Source organism: Hypomesus transpacificus, chromosome 8, assembly GCF_021917145.1.
Source record: "Hypomesus transpacificus isolate Combined female chromosome 8, fHypTra1, whole genome shotgun sequence".
Lineage (NCBI taxonomy): Eukaryota > Metazoa > Chordata > Actinopteri > Osmeriformes > Osmeridae > Hypomesus > Hypomesus transpacificus.
This window is the reverse complement of record NC_061067.1, coordinates 6,371,397-6,393,202: the sequence shown is the minus strand read 5'-3', so window position 1 is coordinate 6,393,202 and position 21,806 is coordinate 6,371,397. Positions and strand designations below refer to the sequence as shown.

At 48.6% G+C, this 21,806-nt stretch overlaps 1 protein-coding gene across 1 annotated transcript; it reads right to left on the bottom strand.

The window, feature by feature from the left end:
* Positions 1-1,297: 1,297 nt before the first annotated feature.
* Positions 1,298-16,260, bottom strand: zeb1b (zinc finger E-box binding homeobox 1b). Its single transcript, XM_047024186.1, has 7 exons — positions 16,088-16,260; positions 11,679-11,837; positions 10,184-10,386; positions 9,897-10,002; positions 7,640-9,369; positions 6,056-6,236; positions 1,298-4,490 (listed from the first exon to the last, which is right to left on the bottom strand). Exons 2-7 carry the CDS (start codon positions 11,773-11,775, stop codon positions 3,367-3,369), a joined length of 3,441 nt encoding a protein of 1,146 aa, XP_046880142.1. The 5' UTR covers positions 11,776-11,837; positions 16,088-16,260; the 3' UTR covers positions 1,298-3,366.
* Positions 16,261-21,806: the final 5,546 nt, after the last annotated feature.

The window sequence follows — 21,806 nt, the reverse complement described above, 5'->3', positions numbered from 1 at the left end:
TAGGAGATCGACCCCCCCCCTGTCTTTACTCCCGAGAACTCACTCTAGGGGATTGTTGGAATCAACAGCACAAAAGCATGACAGATTACTCTCTCTCCCTCCCTCCCTCTCTCCCTCTCCCACACTTAAACATTATTGCATGGACCCACATACGCGCACGCATAATGTTCATTTACTGCACACAGTGCCCCCCCACCACCACCACACACACACTCTCTTTTCCACATTGATCAGGATGTGCCCACTCACTCTCACAGACGACACAAAGCAAGGCTGTGTAATGTTGAATCCCCTCCCACACACACACGCCCACACCTGTTCTCGTTTCACCATAGACACTGCCGCGTCTCTCTCTCTCTCTCTCTCTCTCTCTCTCTCTCTCTCTCTCTCTCTCTCTCTCTCTCTCTCTCTCTCTCTCTCTCTCTCTCTCCGTCTCGACTATCCAATGGAGATGGCTCCCCAGTCCCCCTGGTCCCAAGGGTTTGCTCCTCCCTTTCCTTGTAACCTCTCTCCAAATATGTACCATTATCCAAGGGGGACTTCCAAGGATTCTGAAGACAACAGTTGAGCTGAAGATTCTCAGGCAGGTTTATGAGGGAGAAGCCCCAGTGCACCTCTCAAACTGTACACACGCACACCCATACACACCCACACACACACGCACATACACACTCACACACTTCTGAGGGGAATGAACTAGAGGAGTAATAGACGAGTACAGTCACTTTTGTATCATTTTCAACCCCACACTGGACTATGGATTTTTTGTCCCTTCTGTTCATTATTAATGTGGAGGGATGGGGACGGGTCCACCCTGCAGAAACCTGATCTGGATCCATGTATCTGACCTTGGGGATGTTAGAGTGGTTCTAATGGTACCTCCAGGAGAGGTGTGACTCTGTGTCGTGGGCCCACAGTGGTTCTGGGGGAACCAAGTAGTTTGGACCTTACATTAAAGACACATTTTACCTCTTTGTTTAAACTTAAGCTTGGATAGCGCTGTGAGAGAACCATTCACTGGGATTTTTCATGATTCCACAGACCCCTCTCAGTCTCTCAGCTTGAGACGTTCCAGGCAAAGTTGGTTTGTCATTGTTCTGCCGCCTTTATGGACAACCTGGACAGAACTCAGCAGACTAAAAACCTTGAGATACCTTAGTACCTTCCTACCACTTAGTAATCAAACAAGTTGCTATTGTGTTTTTGTACTAGCGGTATTTCAGATATTAATATAATTAGTACCAGACGATTCTGGTGAAGAGAGAGAAATAAACCCATGTGCAGACTGAAACATACAAATGTTGTTGATGAATTTTATTTGTGAGATGGGGAGTCATAAAAAAACGATATCACTATTAAAAAAAATAACATGGGATTAAAACAGGGACATAGAAAAGAGATTGTGGCTTTGAACGTCAAGATACAAAGTAACAAATTGGCACAAAATAAAAACAAAAACGTCAATATTATTTTGGCTTGGCAAAAGGACATTTTTATAGTTAAGGTATTGTCATCCTTCAATACAACAGCACACTCATGCTATTATACATACAGTTAGTTTTCAGAAAAGTTCAGTAGCTTCATTTTAGAGGGCAAAGAAAAAAACGACTTGCATGAAAATAGATGCATTGAGGTCACAGGGTACAATTTTCAGGCTTGTAGGGTGTGGTTTTGTTCAGGAGAAAACATCATTTCATTTATTTGAAATAAAAACATACTTCAGGATGCCAGACTCATCTTCCAGCTTTGTCATTTGCAATTGAAATGATTTTTCATACTAAAATATATTATTGTATTAATACAAACTACAGTATTGTACACTACACTGTGTAATAAATAACCATAAAGAAATATAAAAAAATAAGACACATAAATATAAAAGTTTTCTAGAACTAAATATCATTGTGGGGAAGAGATAATACTGCAATTTTTCTGAAAACATACAGTACACACATTGGAACGAAAACGTAAAGAAAACAACAAAATAATACTGACAGGTAAAAATAACGCATAAATTGAAATCCTGGGATCTGGGATGTCTATTTTTTTTTATAAATGTTTTACCTGAAGAGAGAGTAGCATTTCACTAGTGTCAAACAAGTGCACTCACCAGGGAAAGAGTTTCAATATCTCAAGGCAGGAAACACTACATTTCCGCTATCATCCATCTACAACATGTAGTAATTTCAGTAATTGATTGCTCTGATTAGAAAAATGGCTAAAGATCATTCTAAACTATATCACATGAGTATGCACTATGCTAACACCATCAGGATCATTGGTGAGCCTAAGTCAACAGTGGTCGGCTTAAAGAATTGACACCTTGAGCTGCTATCAAATCGGGGTTCTGGTAACACCTGATAACAACTACTAAGGTTAAACAGCAATATTCAAATGGCACTTTTGATATGCATGTTTTTATTACTTTTTTTGCATAAGGCAGGGAGTGGGAATAGGGTGCTAAAATTATTTCCTTAGTAGGCCTACTCCACTCCTGCTTGATCTGAACGTAACACTGTAACGCAGATTTGAATACCAACAAATATGAACGAACGAACAAAACATTTAGAACAATGTATCTCTGCAAACTATGTACCTCAGAATGTCTCTGTCCCTCTACTTCAGCTCTACCTCAGCTGAAGGTTATCTTTAAAACATGGCTGAACTCATCCATTCCCCATAGTTCGTAAGGCTCACAATACGTTCAAAAAACAAAGGTTATGCTAGCATCGCTAAGGTGGCAGGCGCGGCAGGGCTAGTGCGATAATACTGAAGGGTAGACAACAGAAACGGTTATATCCATAGGTAAACCAAGCCACTTGTAGTGCACAGAATTTTCTTTTTTTTCTTCCATTCTCTAACTTAATAAAATACTGTTTTTTTGTTCATTGGCAATAAAAAGGTATAGAAATCTTTCCCAACTGTACAGCTTTTAAAAGGTTAAAATATGAATGATAAAATTAGTAACACTGATAAAAAGAAATGACCCAAGGTGTTTTAGTAATAAAACATTTTCTAAAATGTGTCGGCTCTAGTCCGTCTGTATAATGCATTTCATCATCATTAAAATTTGTATTTTTCTTTTTTTTCCTTTTTTTTTTTAAACAAATGCATTTTTTAACACTGAGAATGTCTTTCCTGTGGTAAAAGTCACAAGTATTTTTCAGGCACCAGGATTTTATACACAGTAGTGAACTGAAATGTCTTGTCCAAGCAACCAAATGCTTGCATTTTGATTTCCACCCTTTCCTTTAGACCAACATCCATCCATTTTTGGGGGAGAAAAAGAAACATAGGTCCGTTTTCTTGTTTGTGGTTCATTTTGTGTCTCCTTCTTCCTTCACTCCTGGAGTCTGGTTCTTGTCTTCAAAAAACACGTTTTTTTTCACTGTTTCCATTTGTTGCACCTTCATCCTCTTTGATGACCTCATCGTCCTCCACCACACTATTCTCTGATTCCACCTGTGCTGACGTCACTCTTTCCTCTGTGTCCATTGCCTCCTTTTTCTCCTCCTCAACCAGTTCTTTCTCCACCCCACAGTGCTCCTCTATCTCCTCTTCAACCAGTTCTTTCTCTACCCCACAGTCCTCCTCTATCTCCTCCTCAACCAGTTCCTTCTCCACCCCACAGTGCTCCTCTATCTCCTCTTCAACCAGTTCTTTCTCTACCCCACAGTCCTCCTCTTTCTCTTCCTCAACCAGTTCCTTCTCCACCCCACAGTCCTCCTCTTTCTCTTCCTCAACCAGTTCCTTCTCTATCTCATAGTCTTTCTCTCCGCCACCTTCCTCATCTTCTTTAGTGTTCTCCTGCCCCTCCCCCTGCCTTGTATCTACCTCTTCATCCCTCTCTTCCTCCTCTTCCTTCACTTCTACCCTTATCCCCTCCTCTTCCTGGCCATCTTCCCCGAACACTACCCTCTCTACCTCCTCCTCCTCCCCTTCTCCCCCCACCACCACCTGTTCCACCCCCTCCTCTTCCATGTCCTCTCCATTCTGATCCCTCTCTTCTCCTTCCTCCTCCTCCTCCTCATCCTTCCCTCCTTCCTCCCCTATCTTCACTACCTGTATCTCATCCATGTCAAGGACGCCCTCGTCCAGCCCCCCTGCCGTCGTCTCCATGTCCTCCTCCTCTTCCTCACTCTCCTCGTCCTCCCGGGCGCTGCTGCCTCGCTCGTCTGAGTCCAGGTGGGAAGGAGGCGAGGTGGCCCGGCTGTCTGACTGCACCTCCCCGACGCTCAGGACCATGTCGGCGGCGGTGTCGCCCTCCTCCTCTGGGCTGTCCCGCCCACCTCCGCCACCCTGCGCCTCCTTCTTGCAGTAGGAGTAGCGGTGGTTCATGTGCTGGGAGTAGGAGCCGGAGTGAGAGAAGCGCTTGCCACACTTGTCGCACTGGTAGGGCTTCTCTCCTGAGTGCAGGCGCATGTGTTCTATCAAGTGGTGCTTGTGCTTAAAGGCCTTTCTACAGATGCCACACTCATGGGGCCTTTTCCCTGCAACAGAAGAAAATTGATCGGTTGAGTCATACTTGTAAGACCATGTTTTGATTATATGTATGCAAACCAATGTGATTTTTGAAGAAAAAAAAACCTGCAAAGAGACATGGGATTGGGTCTGGGGATGGAACAATCCTACACTCCAGGTGTTGTCCAGGACCTAAGAAGCAGCATTGGGTATTGGCTGCATAACGTCTATGTGATCCAAGAGGGTGTCTGTCAGGAATATATTTTCTTAAGTAGTGCACAGAGTCGATGGAGTCAAGAAAGATTTATTGCTTGCAGCAAGCAGCAAGGAGACAAGTCTACAGTGATATAAAGTTGCCTGAAGTCTGAGGAACTGTCAGTCTCCTTTTATCCTAAAGGTTGCGCGTGTGCGTGTGTGCGTCTTTGAGTGGAAAACTACAACTTCAGTTTGGAGTGGATGAAGTTTGACCCTGGTTCCAACACAATATGGAGTTTGACTTCTGTTTAGCTCACTTGCTAAGTGAAAAATCTTTACATGCTGAATAAAGGTTACAGTCAGCATGTATAAGTAAGCTTGCAGTTCTGAAAAGTATTATTTTAAGCTTGCATAACACTCATATAAATATTTCAATATCAACAGTGTCATTAAAAGACTGCATACTGACACAAATGTGTGGGCAATGAAGTCAGTGAGTTCTCTGAAACTGAAATTCAATACTTATCGCTGACGGACTAGATTTCTATACCTTTTCTTACCAATTAATGTAAAAACTGTTGGCTGTTGGATTATGAAGAATTATGAAAAAAGACAGTTCTGTGTACTACACAGATGACTGAATAACTCTGTTGACTGAATTAGAATTGAATTGTGTGGGTCTTCTGCAAGGGAAGGATAAGACATTTTAAGTCTGCTTAGTGAAACTACCCAGAACAGGGAGCGTGTCTCTGAATAAAGGGAGTCTATCAGGCCTTCCCCAGGCTGTTGGCTGAAAACCTCAATAATATCTATCATCATGTACAGTTTCCAGGGGAAATATTGCAAAACAATACAACATGTCACGAGCAAATTCTCGCTCAACGAAGCTACAAGGCCATGTTCCTCAAACGAGGAATTGCAGGTTTCTGGCTGGGTGAGGTAATTTGGATCTAGAACCATGATTCGCCGCCAGGTATCGAAGTAATAAAAGAAACGCCTCAGAGTAGAGAGAGAGAGAATGTTGACCTGGGTTTGGCCACTGAATCGCCATGTTCTCAACGCAGGCATGTCAAATTACTACCAGAGTTTCTGCTGTTGCAACATCCAGCATTTCATGCTGGAAGGTAATGGAGCTAGCGGTGGGAGTTTGGCAGAAAGCAAGTCTCAGGCCCTCTCTGTGTGTTGGGTAATAGGCTTGTTGAAATGGCGGTGTCCGCCCATTATGCTAGTTTAAACAAGGGTACAGTAATAGCGAATGGCGCAAAAGATGTGTAATAACAGAAAATTCCCCTTTCAACTCTCGCTTGGAGTCAATTTCCCAGAGGTCTCACTGAATTAATTGAAGTCTGGTTGATTAGTGTGTGTGTGTGTGTGTGTCTGTGTGTGTATGGAAGCCTACCTGTGTGTTCGTATTTGTGTCTCAGCAGGGAGCTGCTCTTCTGGAAGATCTTGTCACACAGGTCGCAGGCGTACAGGCCGCTCTCCGTCTTCCTCATCTTCTTCCTGGGTGGGGCGGAGTCCGAGTCGTTCTGCTCCTCCAGCGTGGACACGCCCTCCGAGCTGGTGTCCTGCCTCTCCTCCTGGAGAACGAGAGCACACGTGTCCCCGTCAGACATGTCCTGAATGCCCCACTGAGACTGCTCTGACCACTGATGGATGACATGGAAACTGGCTAACTCTGCTTCTGAACCTTTCATCTCATGGCTACATTTGTGCGTTCCATGTGTAACCTTCCACAGTAGGCTACCTCATTAATAATAAACAGTTGACAAGGTATGCAGAGGAAAATCCCAAACACTCATGCAAGCCATTAGGGGAGGTTGGATATTGATCATTATGCGTGCCATACATCCAGGAGAAAAAGATGCCTTTGGCCAAGTCGTGTCATATCCTCCCTATGGCTCTCTCCTTGCAAGAGGAAAATTACCAATAACTCATTTTATTGGCTGAGTTAAAATGCCTGCCACAATGACATCACTCTACCTCAGAGTGCTTTGGCCACGGAAAATACCTTGCAACAACAATAATGACACTCAACGGAACGCTACTTATGAGTGGATGTGAGTGGGCTCGCTGTTGTCTAATCACAACGAGAGAGGATGTGGGAAACATCTATAAGGAACTCATATGCCTGCTCTGCTATATGTAAGGCAGGTCCATGCCAATCCACTTAACACAAGAGCATAATACAACAACAGTAAATCAATGCACAGACAGAGTTCCGGCGTTTAAACTGGTTCCTACGGATCGATGAGAATCCTAAAGAGAGAAGTGCAGGCCTGTGTGTTCAGGGCTAGAAGGATGACTACCTGAGAACCAACATGGAGAATATCGGCAAGCGTCTCCAGAATGACAGACTCGTCTGCTTGTGCTAGATATCGATATTGTCTGTACTGTGTGACTAATGGTGGTTGCTTGCTTCCTACGTTTGAATAATTGTTGCTATGAAAATGAATGTTCTTGGGTCTCTCAACCCCCTAGTGTCCACTATTCTTATGTGTACAGAAGATGTGATCATATCAAATAACACACCCAGCCCCATATCATCTCTTCAGTATCTTTAACATATCTTGAGCTTGAGTTTCCAGTGGAACTAAACCAAATGCACACAACCAAAACACAAGATGCAACTGTCCTTCTTGATCCAGTCCAACAAGATCAAACATTTGCAGCATTCCAGATAACAGCTTAGAACTTGGAACAGTACTCCCACACAGCACCAACACCAACACCAGCCAAGCAGTCACTGAGTGTCAAGCAGAACACCAAGAGGGGTTATGAGTTGGAAAACAACCAAAACTACAACAACACTTCAGAAAAAATAAATCAGAAATGTTACCGCAAGAGGTAGGGACAAACATTTGAAAGGGGGGGGGGGGCAGAAAATTGTGTATGGTTTGTTTTTCTTACTCTCTAAAAACTCTGTATGTTTTTGACCTATCATATAACACCCTCACAGCATGTGATAAACCATGAGACCAACCTTGATGCCGTTGAGAAGCACAGTCTTGTCCTGCATCTGATTGGCTGCCGGGTTGCTGGCCATAGTGGTATAGGTGTATGTCAGCTGGGGGATGAGGATGGCCTGTTTGTTGGTGGCGGAGGTGAGCGTCCGCAAGCAGGGCACCCGGCTCGGGTCAGTGATGGTCACGAGGGTGGGCAGCTGAGTGGTCATGATGTTGATGGGGTTGGCACTTGGCAGGCTGGCGTTGAAGGGGACGGGGCTGGTGCCTGGCTCCTTCTTGATGCAGGTCAAGTTGAGGGGCTCGTCCTGCTGGGCCGACCGGCGGGAGGAGGAGGGGGAGGGGTGGAGCTTGGCCCTGGCCTCAGCCCTCTGCGCCTCCTCTCTGGTGGGCTTTGGTAGCGACAGGTCCAGGGGTCCCTCAGTGCCCTGGGGGGGCTCAGCTGTGACTGGCCCCCCAGCGGTCAGGTTCAGTGGCGAGGGGGAGGTAGGGCCGACGCTGGCGCCGTCGACCTCTGCCTGGGTGGCCTCGGCCGGGCTGACCTGCGCCCCAACAGGGGTCTCAGCGCTCAAGAGGGCGGTGGTACCCTCCGGGATAAACCCGTCCCCCTCATCCTCCGCCTCAGAGGGTGGGGTGGGAGCCCCCAGCGAGATCTGCCCCTCCTGCATCTTGTCGAACCACTTCTTGACCACGTGGGTGGGGAGGCTGACGGAGTTGGAGATCTTGGTCAGTTCCTCCTTAGTGGGCGCAGCGTTTAAGGCAAAGTACGCCTTGAGGAGGGAGAGCAGGTTCTTGGGCTGGTCTGGACAGAGGTCCCCGTCGGCGAGCAGGGCGGCGATGGCGGACTCTGATTGGTCCAGGCCTCTGCCCTTGATCCTGAGGCCCTCCTTCTTGCAGTGCTTGAGGGCGTGAAGTGTGTCCAGTCCGCCGGGACAGTCGTCACACAACAGACAGGTGCTAGTGGTCTTGTCCTCCATCTTGGTCTCCTCCTTGGCTTCTCTCTCTCTCGACAGCCTCACGGTCAGATCCTCAGGGAGTTTCTGACCCTTGCAGGCCTCAGACTGAGCCTGGAGGTGGATTTGGGCTGAGGCCGGGTTCAGGGGCTCCTTCTTCAGGTTCTGGGCTGTGAGCTGGGCCTGGGCTTGGGCAGGGTCCAGGCTGTAGTTGATGATGATCTTGGCGTTGCCGTCCTGCCCCATGATGGGCAGGCTGATGGCAGAGATGAGCTGCTGCTGGGAGTGCAGCGGCCCCGTGCCTTGCTGGCCCTTGGCGTTGTTCTCCAGAACTTGCCGGATCATGTTGCTGTCCACTGCCACCTTCAGAACGTTCTGGAGGTCGGCCAGGTTGATGCTGATGGGCGACACCAGGCCCACGGTGGGCAGGACCACCGCCTGGACTGCACCCTGGAGAGGAGCAGCCACGCCCCCTCCGTTGAAGACCCCGTTGACCCCCGTTGGGGTAACCACCATGGTGGGCTTGTACTCGTAATCCAGCGGCTCGGTCTTGATCTGGTTGAGGGGCAGCTGCTCCTGCAGGGGCTTGCCGTGGTCAGGCTTGTCCCGGGGCTGTGTCCGGAGGGCGGCCGGTGAGGAGGGCATGGCCGGGGACTGGGCCTGGGTCTTGGCCCCCGATCTGGGTCGTCCGTTGACTGTGATGAGGCTGACGCACTTCTTGCTGCTGATGTGCGAGCTGTAGGAGCCGGAGTGGGAGAAACGTTTTTTGCAGTTGGAGCACTCGTAGGGTTTCTCTCCTGTGAAGGGCGTAGAAACATTCAGAAATCAGATCTCAGGGAACAGGGCCGGAGCAAAAACAAAAAAACGGGCTCTGATGTTCTTCACAGACATCTAAACTCTGATGTCATGGCCCTATTGGGAAACCTGTAATTGCTCTCCTTTGACGCCAAAAGAAACATAATTATGGCACATTAGCAAACAGCATCATGTGCTGAAACACAATCAAGGACGCATAAATACATCGAACAGCCAAATGTAAATATTTGTTTGATGGAAAGAGAGAAAAAACATCTGGGTTGGTACTGTGGCCGTTAGAGACTCAATAAGGGCTATGAATCACCTCAACGAGAACAACCTAACTCATTTTCCCACATTAGAGACAAATGCACGCACATTTCAAATTTCAAAAAATGGTGACGCAGTCACATACCTATTCACGCTTGCATTAAAGTGCCCGGAAACACACACACACACACACAAGGTTAAACATCAAAACAGGAACACGCACACGCGTGCTATCATGGAGACCGTGGGGGACACTCACCGCTGTGGATGCGTAGGTGCTCCTTCAGGTGGTGCTTGTATTTAAAAGCCTTTCCACATTCAGTGCACTTGAATTTGCGGTTGCCCCCTGACTGTGTCACGTGTCTCTGTCAAACAATGGAAGGCGGTTCAGGAAAAACAAGATGTACCTAGTCTCCTGGTCAAATTCACAAAATGGTGTCAAAAAGGACAGTAGATATAGTTCAACATTCTTTGTGATCAGTAACCCCCCCCCCCCCTCAGCAGTGTGTGTGTGCGTGCGTGTGTGTGTGTGTGTGTGAGCAGTACCTGCTCTCGTCCAGCCTTGTGGGCCGTCATGTGCCTCTCCAGCTGCGTGCGGTAGGTGAAGGTGTAGCTGCACTGGGAGCAGCTGAAGTTGTCCTCACTCTTCTCGTGGCGGTACTTGATGTGCTCCTTCAGAGAGGAGTAGCGCTTGTAGCCCCGGGCACAGTAAGGGCAGGTGAGGAGCTGAGAGAACGAGTCTGGAGTGCCTGAGAGGACAGAGGAGAGAGGGAGAGAGAGAGGGAGGATGAGTGCATGTCGAGGTATTGGTTGGGTTGGGGGATGGGGGCGGGGCCGGGACAGAGAGATGTAGATAGAGAGCACGAGAGAGGGTGAGAGCGTGAGAGAGCGATGGAGAGAAAGAGAGACAGACAGAGAGAGTGACAGTGTGTGTTTACTCTCTAAAGAGTAATCACAGTAATCTCTGAATCAACAGCAAGGCCTGTTTGATGTAGAGTCACACCGGTCTGCTATTTCACCAGCCTATGAGACATCCTCCCCAGAAAGCAGACAGGTAGAGGTGGATCAATGGACAGACCAGGTTTGCATCAACAGACCTGAGGCCTGGTTACTTATTAAAACAGACAGGGCTGGATGAACGTGGCTGATCTCTATGAGTTGTACATCCACGCTGCTAACAGGGACGCATCAAGGACTTCACAATCCCAAAGTCCGCTAATCTGGTGCATCTGTGGCGTTTGAACGCAGGTCTCGGAGAACGCCCGCGCTGTGAATGAGCACCAGGCTCCCGCTGGCCAGACCCCGGCCCTTTAAGTAGCCGTGGACGAGGCCCGGCCGAGGCCCGTGTGCTGCTCAGTTGGCCTCAGCGCTGGTTCTGCTTCACCAGCTCCCACACAGGTAACACATTTGTCTGTTAACAGGTGATGTATTAAAGGTCCCCCAGGGCAGGTGAGCGGGGCTGGTGAACGTGAACTCGAGCTCATTACCGCCCAGGTACATGTGAGTCAGCGCTGCACAGACGTGAGAAATGTGCTCAGGTGTTGCTGTCCCCCTGCACCCCCCCCCCCTCCTGCACCCACTCCCCCACCTCCCTCGTTTCCTTTGGTGACAGGTAAAAGCCAAAAAGCCCTTAAGCTATAAAAAAAGCTCCAATGTGAGTCCCTTAACAAATTGCCGTGTGTTAATGACCCCAGAGTGGTGCGTTTAATGGTGGAGAGTCGACACCTTTTAAGCTCAGGGGGGTGGTGGCGGTGGGGGTTGAAGCCCTTAAAGGTACAGGTCGTTATCACAGTCGGCTGAGGGAACAGCAGGTTCTGTGCTTACTGGGAATTACAACTGCGGGACTACAAACCTTGAGAGAAAGACAACTGAAACATGATTTCAAATACTCTTCCCATCATGGGAGTGATGAGTCAGACAAGACCCATCAAGTAGAGATAAGCCACTGACATGATTATGCTCTCTGTTGTAACACAGGTCTGCTTGTTGTGTTCGCTCTGTGAGCCTGGAGTCTCTGAAGGCGCAAGACGGAGGTAGCTACCGTTCTCGTCGTGGCTGCTGGCCTCGGGCGTGCCCTGCCGCGCCTCGTCCTCCGGGGCTTCTGGGTAAATGACGGCTGTGTCGCCCTGCTGCAGCATCTCTTCGACCAGGGCGTCTGTGCTGCCCGCATCCTCGCCGTCTGAGCCGCACCCCTCCCTCACTGACACACACACACACAACACACACACACAACACGTGCACACAACACACACAAAAGGAAACAGTTAGACAGAGCAGCAATATCATCATTTGTGATAACCCCTCCAAATACAAACACAGCTGCGTAGCACGCGGTATGGAGTATTTGAACAGCTCTCCAGAGACGGACATGGTAGTACTGTGGCTCTGTGGAGATGATTACTCTGTCCTCATACTCTCCTCATCTCAGATGGCCTGGTTTATAGTTAAAAAAAACATTGTGAATGTAGGCATTTGAACAAAAGCTTGCAAAAACTAATTATCCTTCCAAAGCAGAGAGAAAACATATTGAGGGTTGGGCCCACAGCATGCAAAATGACTCACCATGTTTCAAATCGTTAGATAAGATACTTCAGCAAACCAATTTATCTGATAATTGAAACGGCTCAATGTGGAGTACTTAGTGTCGGTAAAAAAAAAAAAAGACTATTATTCTGGAAAAAACTTGAAGAAGCCTCTCTGAAGGAAAGCAACATTCAAACTGCTTCATACACCAGTCAAAGACAACTACAGAAAGAGTCTCATCATTTGCTCTCCCTCTCCCTCACTCTCTTCTCTGGCTTTCCCTCTCATATTAACAGGGCGTGGGCAAGGTACACTAATGAGAGCTAATTACAAGGCTTAAGACAAAGTGTGTAACCTGAGGATTTCAGGATGTAGAGAGCTTCCGCCCTCCTCTCTGTACCACCCGGAGTGGATCCTGGAACTGGCATGCGGCGTGTTAGCGATAATGGAAGAGCATCTTCTTTGGTTCGTGAAAGCGTGTATGTGAGTGAGTATGTGTGGGACTCGTCGGAGAGGATTCCATCCCATCATGCTCGTCCCCGTGGAGAGCAGTTAAGAGCAGCTAGCGTAAAAATACAATTATTCTGTGAGCATGTTTTCTGACTTGGTGTGTGTGTGAGTGTATGTGTGTTATTCAGCTGACAGCTCAGTCCAGCTATGTGCTCCTGGGAGACAGGAATATGTGTTCTGCTCCATGACTCACTCAGGCCCAGTAAATACCAACACTCCCTAACACACCCACCCTGCTCTCCCGTGCTTAACAACATAGCTATGAGACATAGCGAGTGCACATGCATGATGCACACACACACACTCACACAAAACCAGCTGCATACACACGCTCCCACACACTGGCGCCCGCAAACACTCTCACGCACAAACTACAATGCCAACGACACGGTCACAAGGCAGTCATGGTTGCTATGGTTATTACTAAACACTTTCAGCACAACTATTTCCTCCACCCAACTCACCGCAAACTTGGGGTTTGGGAGAGCCAGGGGGAGAGAGGAAGAGAGAGAGCGAGGGAGAGCACACAAGAGGGAGAGAGAGAGAGGGAGAGGGAGGGAGAGAGAGAGAGACAGGCCTACACCAGGTGCTGGTGTGATTGCAGGATTCTATTCCTCCCTCTAGTCTCTGAGAGAGAGGACGAGGACCAGATGGGTGTCTCCTAACCCTCACATTCATCTCTCCTTCCCATGATCTCACAGGTTCGCCACTCTCCCCCACTGAAACGCCTAGTCTTCACTGGGAAACGAGGCGCTCGCCTCTAATCTGGTTTGACCCTTTTGTCTTACACATCCTCAGAGTGTTTGGCTGAGACGTGGTGTGAAGCGAAATAAGTTCATCGTCATCTCAATAGATATCAAGTTAAAAGGCGCTCGAATCAGTAGTGATCAGTCAGGTTTCACGTGCTGCATGTTGCATTGTGAACTCTAACATACACACACACAAACACGCACACACGCACACACACATGCACGCCCCTCCCCTGGGGCAGCTCCTGAATGTAGAGTGTATGTGTGAGGTAGGGTCTTGCCGGGAGTCGAACCAAGGTGTGACAGGTCTGTGGTGGTCACAGTTGTCCCATGCTGTCCGCTTCTCTCAAGTTCTTGTTAAAAGGAGTGTACACAAGGCCCTGACCTGCCAGGGGGGCTGGCTCCGCTAGCCAAGCTAGCAGCTCACGCGTAGGACGACATCCCCGTTTATATGCTGACCTCAGCACGGTTTTGCAACCGAACAAAAGCCTGAAGCCTTACCAAAAAAAGCTGACAGTTGCTTTGCATTGTAAAAATACAGTGTCGGGCTTAATCGTGGAACTTCACCTTCATGAGTCCCTCTCTTATTGGTTGTTTTTTTGTTGTTGCAAAATTGTGCCTTAGGTTTGGATCAAATCACCTGACCGCCCACGCCTCCCTGTGATACACCGTGAAGCTGCCACGCCAGCTTTTCCTGTCCCCGGCCACATGTGAACTTCCTGTGGAGGTGCATCCTGTCCATAGGTGCTCTTCCTTATCGGGGGGGAGAGGGGAGACTAACCGTCAGAGATAAAGATGACCTCATAAACCGTCAGCAGTAAGGTAATCTTACAACAACAGGAAGCAAGCCTCTCTTAACTGGCCATATCCCAGTTTCTCTGCTCAGGCGGTGTTGTGTAAGCTTGGGTGATTTATCTCCCACCCCTGGCTAGTATTACCCCCCCCACACACACACACACACACACACACACACACAGACACACAGCTTACAAGTGTGAATGCGGAGCCAAGAGACCGTGTTTTCCTGCAGTGTCTTTCCTTTTTCTCATTCTGGAAGGTTCCACGGCGTCTTAGAGGAACGCACCAAGCCTCTTCCATGAGTTAAGGCTTGCAGGAAGGTTTGTGCTCCTCAAGTCTTCTGGACAGGGTCTGTGATGGGCTTCACTGGCGATCTCTAGGTCCTTTGGCCAGAGTGACGACATCCTTTTGATATAAATCAACGGAATCTTATCAAAGTGTTACCTGAGTATGTAATTCACTGAAGATGAACCCCGTCCTCTCTCCAGAGTTTCCCTGCGTCACGAGTTGGCATGTAGTGGTAGGAGAGAAGAACGTTGGCTGTACCAGGGGTGATAACTAAGATGGGAGAGGGGGGGGGGGGGGGCTGTGCTACCACGTCATCCAAAAAGTAATGATTCAAAAAGAGGGGGGGTGAAGGATGGAGGGGTAGAATGGAGGGAGGAAGGGAAGGAGGCTGTACCTCTGTGGAACAAGAGGTTTCGTTTCGAGAGAAGAAGGAAACCACAGGGAAGAGTAATGGAGGAAAAACCGGTGAGAAGAGGAGGGAAGAGAGAAGAGGAAGAGGAGGGAAGAGAAGAGGATTGGGATTAGCGGATGGGTTTTTTGTCGGGCTACTCGAACAACTATTCTGGTCGATGAGTGAGAGCGTGGTGGGGAGGGTTGCCAGGTCAGTCCCCTAGCGCTGGAGACCAGCCCAGCTCCAGGCCCATGGAGCACAACACCGGCTCTGACAGTGTTTAATGTCCACTGTGTCCGGCCAGAACCAATTACATTATTCCTCTCAGACTTCCTTTGATGAAGCAGCGTGTGTGCAAAGGGAGAGTGGCCGGCTCCTACGGGTCTTGTGTGCGACAGCAAAATCGGGGCTGGGATCAGGAAAGACCAGCCTGTCTTGAGTGTCTATGACAGTCCACCCCGAAGCATGGGAGAAATTGATTCCGACTGGTTTCATCTCCTGCCAGCAAACACACTGAGGTAACAGAACCGTGGAGAGAGAGAAGCCGCCCGCCAAAACAAACAGACCCTTTGACTGACACTTTCCGTACCGTCAAAGGGTTTCGTTACATCACATGCTCAGCATGTGCTAACACGCTATACGCTAACATGCTAAGCAGGGGAAACGCGCTCGGCGCCGGGCCCCAGCTGTCCTGCCTCGGTATGATCTCACCAGCGGCATAGCGACCTTGGCTCTCAGCTCGAACGCTAACATCCTCCAAAAACCCTCGCATTGTTGAACTAGGAAGAGGGGGGTGTGACATCAACGTCCCTTCCTGCGATGGGCAGGGGGAGGGGGACGGCGCGGTACAAGGTGAGCCTCGTCTCAGAGCGGACGATGACCTATTGTACCAGAAAGCACACGGCGCGGGCTCCTTTGTCTACAGGTCTATTTTCTCTCAGCAGTGAAGGTCTCGTGCGGGTGGCCATTGTCCTGTTTGAATGTCAGCCTTCCCGCTTCACCCAGAACCACAGAAGGTCCACACTTCACTGGCCCTCACTGTCGCACGCCGGCCGAGGCCTGTGAGGACTCGACCGACTGTTGACTTGCTTGGAAGGTGTGTGTATCTTCATGTATGCCTGTGCTTGCTGGCATGCACTGTGCGTGTATGTGTGCGTGTGTGTGTTTGACGTGTGTTTGAATGCTCCTCACCTTCGTCCCAGCGGTCCCCGTTGCGTTCTTCCTCGTGGAGGTTGCTGTCGCAGTCCGCCCCGTCCGGCAGACTGCCCTCCTCCTCCACGATGTGCAGCTTGTCCTCGTCATCTGAATCCGACGCACGCTCCGCCACATTGCCGTAGTTTGTAACTGCACGGACAGAAAAGGACGGGGTTATTCGTTTACGACAGTTAGTTCGAGAAAAACTTGTCGTTTGACGATGACAAAAGCAAGGTAGCAACAATCTCTGTACACATGTCCATCGTTTTAGCCTCTCAAGCTAATTGAAAAAAGGGCCAAGCTACTTCCATAAAACAGTCCAGTTTGCACAGCACAATGGAAAACAGGAAGACAGGGGATGGAGTGTAGTCTGAAGCAGACTGACAAGTGTAATTATAAGGTGTGGGCTACACTGAGAAATCCAGACACACACACACACTGGTTATTAAAGTGTAGAGGGAGCTTAGTAGGAGGCCTTGTGTGTGTGTGTGTGTGTGTGACCCTGCTGTGTTCCAGCGTAGGAGACACACAGACTGCAGGCCCAATTATTAAAGGAGTAAATCGTCTTGACTGTGATTGTGTGTGTGTGTGTGTTGTGTGTGTAGGACCCGTCGCTCCTCTGTGTATAGGTGGTTTGGGTTGTTGGCAATGTGGGCGGATGTGTGTGCCTTCATGCATGCATGTGTGTGTGCATGTGCCACTCACAGACAAGATGGTGATTGCACTATTTTTCACCCTCTCTTTTCCCTAAACCTCTCTATTCCACCTGTGGTAACACCTCCCTCCCTCCCTTCTCTCTCTCTCTCTCTCTCTCTCTCTCTCTCTCTCTCTCTCTCTCTCTCTCTCTCTCTCTCTCTCTCTCTCTCTCTCTCTCTCCTCTCCCTCCTCTCTCTCTCTCTCTCTCTCTCTCTCTCTCTCTCTCTCTCTCTCTCTCTCTCTCTCTCTCTCTCTCTCTCTCTCTCTCTCTCTCCCTCCTTTCCTCTTTCCATGTCTTTGTTCCACTCTGCTCCAGGTCTCTTTGTGGGCCAAATCCATTCTTCTCTGAGCACAGCTCAGTCAGCAAAGGGTGGAGCTACGAACACAGTTCTGTCTGCGGTCTATCACATGCAAACGTGCACATGCACACCACAGACACACACACACCCAAGCAGTAGATGCAGTGCTTCACCATTGCTGGCTTTTAATGCCCACATACATATTACACACATTTGGTGCTTTTTTTCTCTCTCAACCTTTTTCTTCCTCTCTCTCTCTCTCTCTCTCTCCCTCTCTCTCTCTCTCTCTCTCTCTCTCTCTCTCACTCTCCCTCTGAAGTGGATGATAATGTTCCTGCCAGGGGGAATCATGGTCTTCTGTTTCAATCAATGAGAATTGTTCTGGAGCCCTGTAAGGTAGTGGGGTTGTTCTGTCTGAGAGCACAACATCCCTTGTGGATATCTACCCCCCCCCCCCCCCCCCACTTGACTTTCATACTCCCTCCCTCCGACCCCTCTCTTCCTTCCTTCCTTCCTGCCTTCCTTTATTTGTCTTTTTCTCTCTCGTTCTCCCTCCCACCCCCCACCCCCCCTCCAGGTGATATAAAGATGATGTACGAAGCGTCCTGGTGAAGCCTCCTCCTCTATAGCGCCAGACAGTGACAATCCATCCTGGAGCGCGAGGCCACGAGGCACTGAAGCGTGCTGCTTGTGTCAGCGCAAAAATAAAAAAACACAACGCCAGAAGAAGCGCTCCGTCGTCCAGGGGTGTCCGCCCTGTGATGGACAACAGCGGCAGGTTGGTCGATAAGGAAGATGCCGGTGGTGAGAAAACCACTTGCGTTCGCTCCTTCGTGGGTAGAGAGCGCGATAGGAAGGACACTAGACTAGCACCGCTGAGCGCCTTTAACGAGACGAGCATTCCCTGCGCCAAATGGTCGGCCTGAGAGGAGTGTGTTGGATCAGGAGAGGTAACACCTCGAGAAAACAAAAGAAAGAGAGAGAGGTTTCCTCTGACTTGCCTGCACATCGTTTGGACAGCTGTCGTCTGTAGCGCAGGCGTGCTAGCTGACACCTGGAGGACCACTCTGAGTCATCTCCAGGAACCAAGGTTAGAGTCCACCCCTCGGTGCTGCGAGCACCTGGAAAAACACTGGCTTCCACTGGATCCTCCACCATGCATCCCTACCAGTCTCCCACTTCCTTAACAATTAGCCTATGGGGATACACTGGCCTCAATTAATCAAATTCTACTGGAAGATTCCATTTTGTCTCTTGACAATTGTAAATGGCAAACACCTAAACATATCACCTGGAAAAAAGTATATCCAACACTCTGGTATCAGTGCAAACACTGCGCCCCCCAAAGTACTTGGTGCCCTGAGTGGAACGACTTGACATGTTGGTGTGAAGTGACCCTCTAAAAAGGGAAGCTACTGGAATAGCTTGTGTGTCTGCCAGTAACATGCCAGATGAGCTTTGTTAAATCTAATTAAGTTTGTTTTCATGGATCAACCCTTGCTCTGCCTTCTTCTATGAAGTAAGTATAGACATGTTCCAGCCGGACAAGATGGCCGCCGGTGCTGGGTACCCAGACAGCCTGTTGTGACACCAACCAGGGGGCATCGATAAATGCTTCTGAAACAGGAACAGGTTTGATCCCCAAGAGACTGTCCCTAGACTCTGCAGTCCATTAAACACTAGCAAGACGGACCACACAGACCTTCTAGATTCTGTACGGTGAGAACCATATTGACCTGATAGATCGTGTACAAGACCCACATAGGACTTATAGATTCTGTACATTAGGAACCATATAGACCTTCGAGAGCCTGTACAAGATGATCCTTTGGGCAGCAGCCAGCCTATTATTCATTTCAGGACTGCTGTATGTCACTGTCCAGTGTCTTTGCTGTCTTTGTATCCATTTGGGAAATGCAGAGCCACTTTTGTCATGAAATAGAAACAGATTAAGCCCCCAACGCTTAAACAGTATCTTGTTACCCACAGGAAGAGGTGAGAAAAAGCTAAACCTATGACCTGCAGCCAATACAGAAGGTTTTTGCTCTAAAACAACATTCAGCAACACCAAATGTACAAGGAGCCCATACCATGGTGTTAGAAATATGCCTGGAATGTCCAACCAAAACACTTTCCCTGAGTTAGAGCCTTAAAGAGACAGATCTGAGGGTGTGCTCTCATAGCTAATCCCCTCGCATTCATCTCCCCCTCCGCTGTGCTCAGGGGGCTGTATTGTTGTGTTGAGTGTGTGATTAGCAAAGTTAGCCTACATCCTGTCTGCGAACCACTCAGTGCAGCAGTGACTATGAAGCTTGGTTTCTATTGCATTTTCTCTGACATAAGACGCACACACGCACAAACACACACAAGCACACACATACACACACACACCAGCTGGCTATATTTAACCCCAGTACACTCAGTGACTGAGGTACACCACTTATCTCACACCAGGCCGTGGTGAAAATACCACAGGCATCCTCTAAAGAGAACAAACCCCTGCCGTCACCAAGTCTGCTGGCGGCCCTGTACTTTGCTGCACTCAAAGGAACCAAATGCAAACCAAGAAGCTCCAACAAAGTTGCTGCTATTGAAAACTTCATGTATGTCGTCTCAAGGTGAGGCGCCTCACGCTGTTCCTGAGGTAATTCTCGGGAATAAAAAACAATACCTCAGGAAGGTCCAAACTGTCGTTGAAATAGCATGACACAATAAGTTAGCCAGCTAGTCTCAACGTTCGTAGTCAAAACAACATAAAAAAATGCCATTGTTTCTAGTTCTTGAGAATCTAGCCCACAGTATGACTCGTCATTCTGTGAATAGTTCATACAAGCAAAACAAGCCTCTCTCCATGCAAGACTCCCAGTTCTTAGCTTCTTCTTATCAGCTGTAGAGGGCACCAGGCTCCCAGGAGAGTGCTAGAGTTAGCCTGGTGCTAACTCACCCACACCACAGGTATCTTAGCCATATCAAGGCAGTCCACTCAGAGCCTTCAGTAGATAGGCACACTCATGTCCAGAAGGTTTTTCTCCATGACAACACCACAACACAAAACACCAAGTGAGTCATTTGAGTCAACTTCATGGAATCATATGACTGTATGTCCTTGTTGGAGGTAAAAAGCCAAACGGTGTGTGATTTGCTGGAAGCATGACAGCAGCAGGGTTAAAGATCAAATAGTTGATTTGAATCAAAGAGCTACAGCCTGCAGAGTTGAGGCCTCTTCATATTCATCAGTCCTGGGTAGACAAGAAGACAAAAGGCCCTTGTCTTCCTAATGATGCTGAATGGGACACAGCCTAGAAGCTAATGAGACTCTGCAGGTCATGTCCTATCTGTTTGGAGTTAGCTCCACATTAAGACATTGATGCTAATGGAAGCCATTGTTCAGCCCATCTCTATGGAGATGAATAGATAAGCATGAAGTCTATAATAAAACTCCAGGAAGAAGAAGACAGAACTTTAAAGAGATAAAAGGAAAAAAAGTTTTGCCGGTCGAAAAAAAACGAATCAAAATGTAAAGAACAGAAATGTGCATAAGCAGGCTTCATGACAGGCCTAACCAAAATAGACCATCGAAATGGTTTAATAATCTGCATCATATTTGATTATGCCTTTAGCAAGGCACCTCAGACACATTCCTTCACCTTCCTTTAACAGGGAAGCTCCACTCCTGTCACAGATGAATCATACTGGTACTTGCTAATGAGGACAGCGAAGACTGCGGCTCACACTCAGCAGGGTCCTCAGTCAGAGTGGTTGCTAGCTAGCGCCTGACTTCTCAGTCCACGGAGCTCTTCTAAATAAGGCCAGGTGGGCCGGCGAGGCCAGGGGTGTGATGTTAGCGCGGTGAGCCCCCACGTTCCTCAGTAATGCCCCTGCCAGAGAGTTTACACTCCCAACGCCTGTTTACAGAGGTGGGACAGACCCATCCACGGTAATAAGAGGCCATGGTGCCTGAGAATGTGTGTGTGTTCCAGGAGAAGTGGTCTCGTTTGAGTGCAAGTGCGTGTGTATTTGCGCACCTCAATGAACATGTGTGTGTGTGTGTGTGGTTGCGCTGTGCATTAAGCTGCTAAAAGGCATGCACGGTATGTCAAAAGGCTCTCCATCATTATCAGCAATCACATGACCTCTGCATGTTCCTCACTGCACAGGCAACCTACAGGAAGTACAGCACATGACCAGGACCTCGAGGCTACACACCCAACCCCCCTTACACACCACACACACAAACACACACACACACACACACACACACATACACACGCACACACACCTAAAGACCAGCCTAGTCATTTCCAACACACAGCTGGTCTGCTGGTGAGCTGGGTCAGGGTGGAGCTGTTGATTAGTTGGTGAGCTAGCTTTAGCCTAGCTCCTGTATAAAGCCAAGGTGTCTGGCTGCCTGTGAGGGTTGAGACAGAGGAGGAGGAGGAAACATCTGTTGGAGCCTCTGGGAAGCCCAGGACCTGCCGACACGCTCCAACAAACCTACACCTTTCTCCACTTCTCCTTTTTCTACATCTCTACACACTGCTTCTCCACACTGACGACTCACACTCCGAAAGATTTGGTTCGAAGCATGGGATGGGCCTAACATTTAGAAATAAGTCAGTTCAGAAAAAACTGATGAATGCAGTCAGAACACAAACACAGCAATACAAATATTTTTAGAACACAGGAAAGGCTTCACCAGGCACCTGGGTCAACACTTGTTT

Bases quoted from the DNA above. Each gene is read 5' to 3' on its own strand.
- zeb1b (XM_047024186.1), bottom strand. From the start codon at position 11,775: ATGCTGCAGCAGGGCGACACAGCCGTCATTTACCCAGAAGCCCCGGAG. The intron at 9,370-9,896 runs GTGAGTGTCCCC...CGCCCTTCACAG, and splicing joins GCACCTACGCATCCACAGCG to GAGAGAAACCCTACGAGTGC. The intron at 4,491-6,055 runs GTAGGCTTCCAT...CTTCTGTTGCAG, and splicing joins ACACAAATACGAACACACAG to GGAAAAGGCCCCATGAGTGT.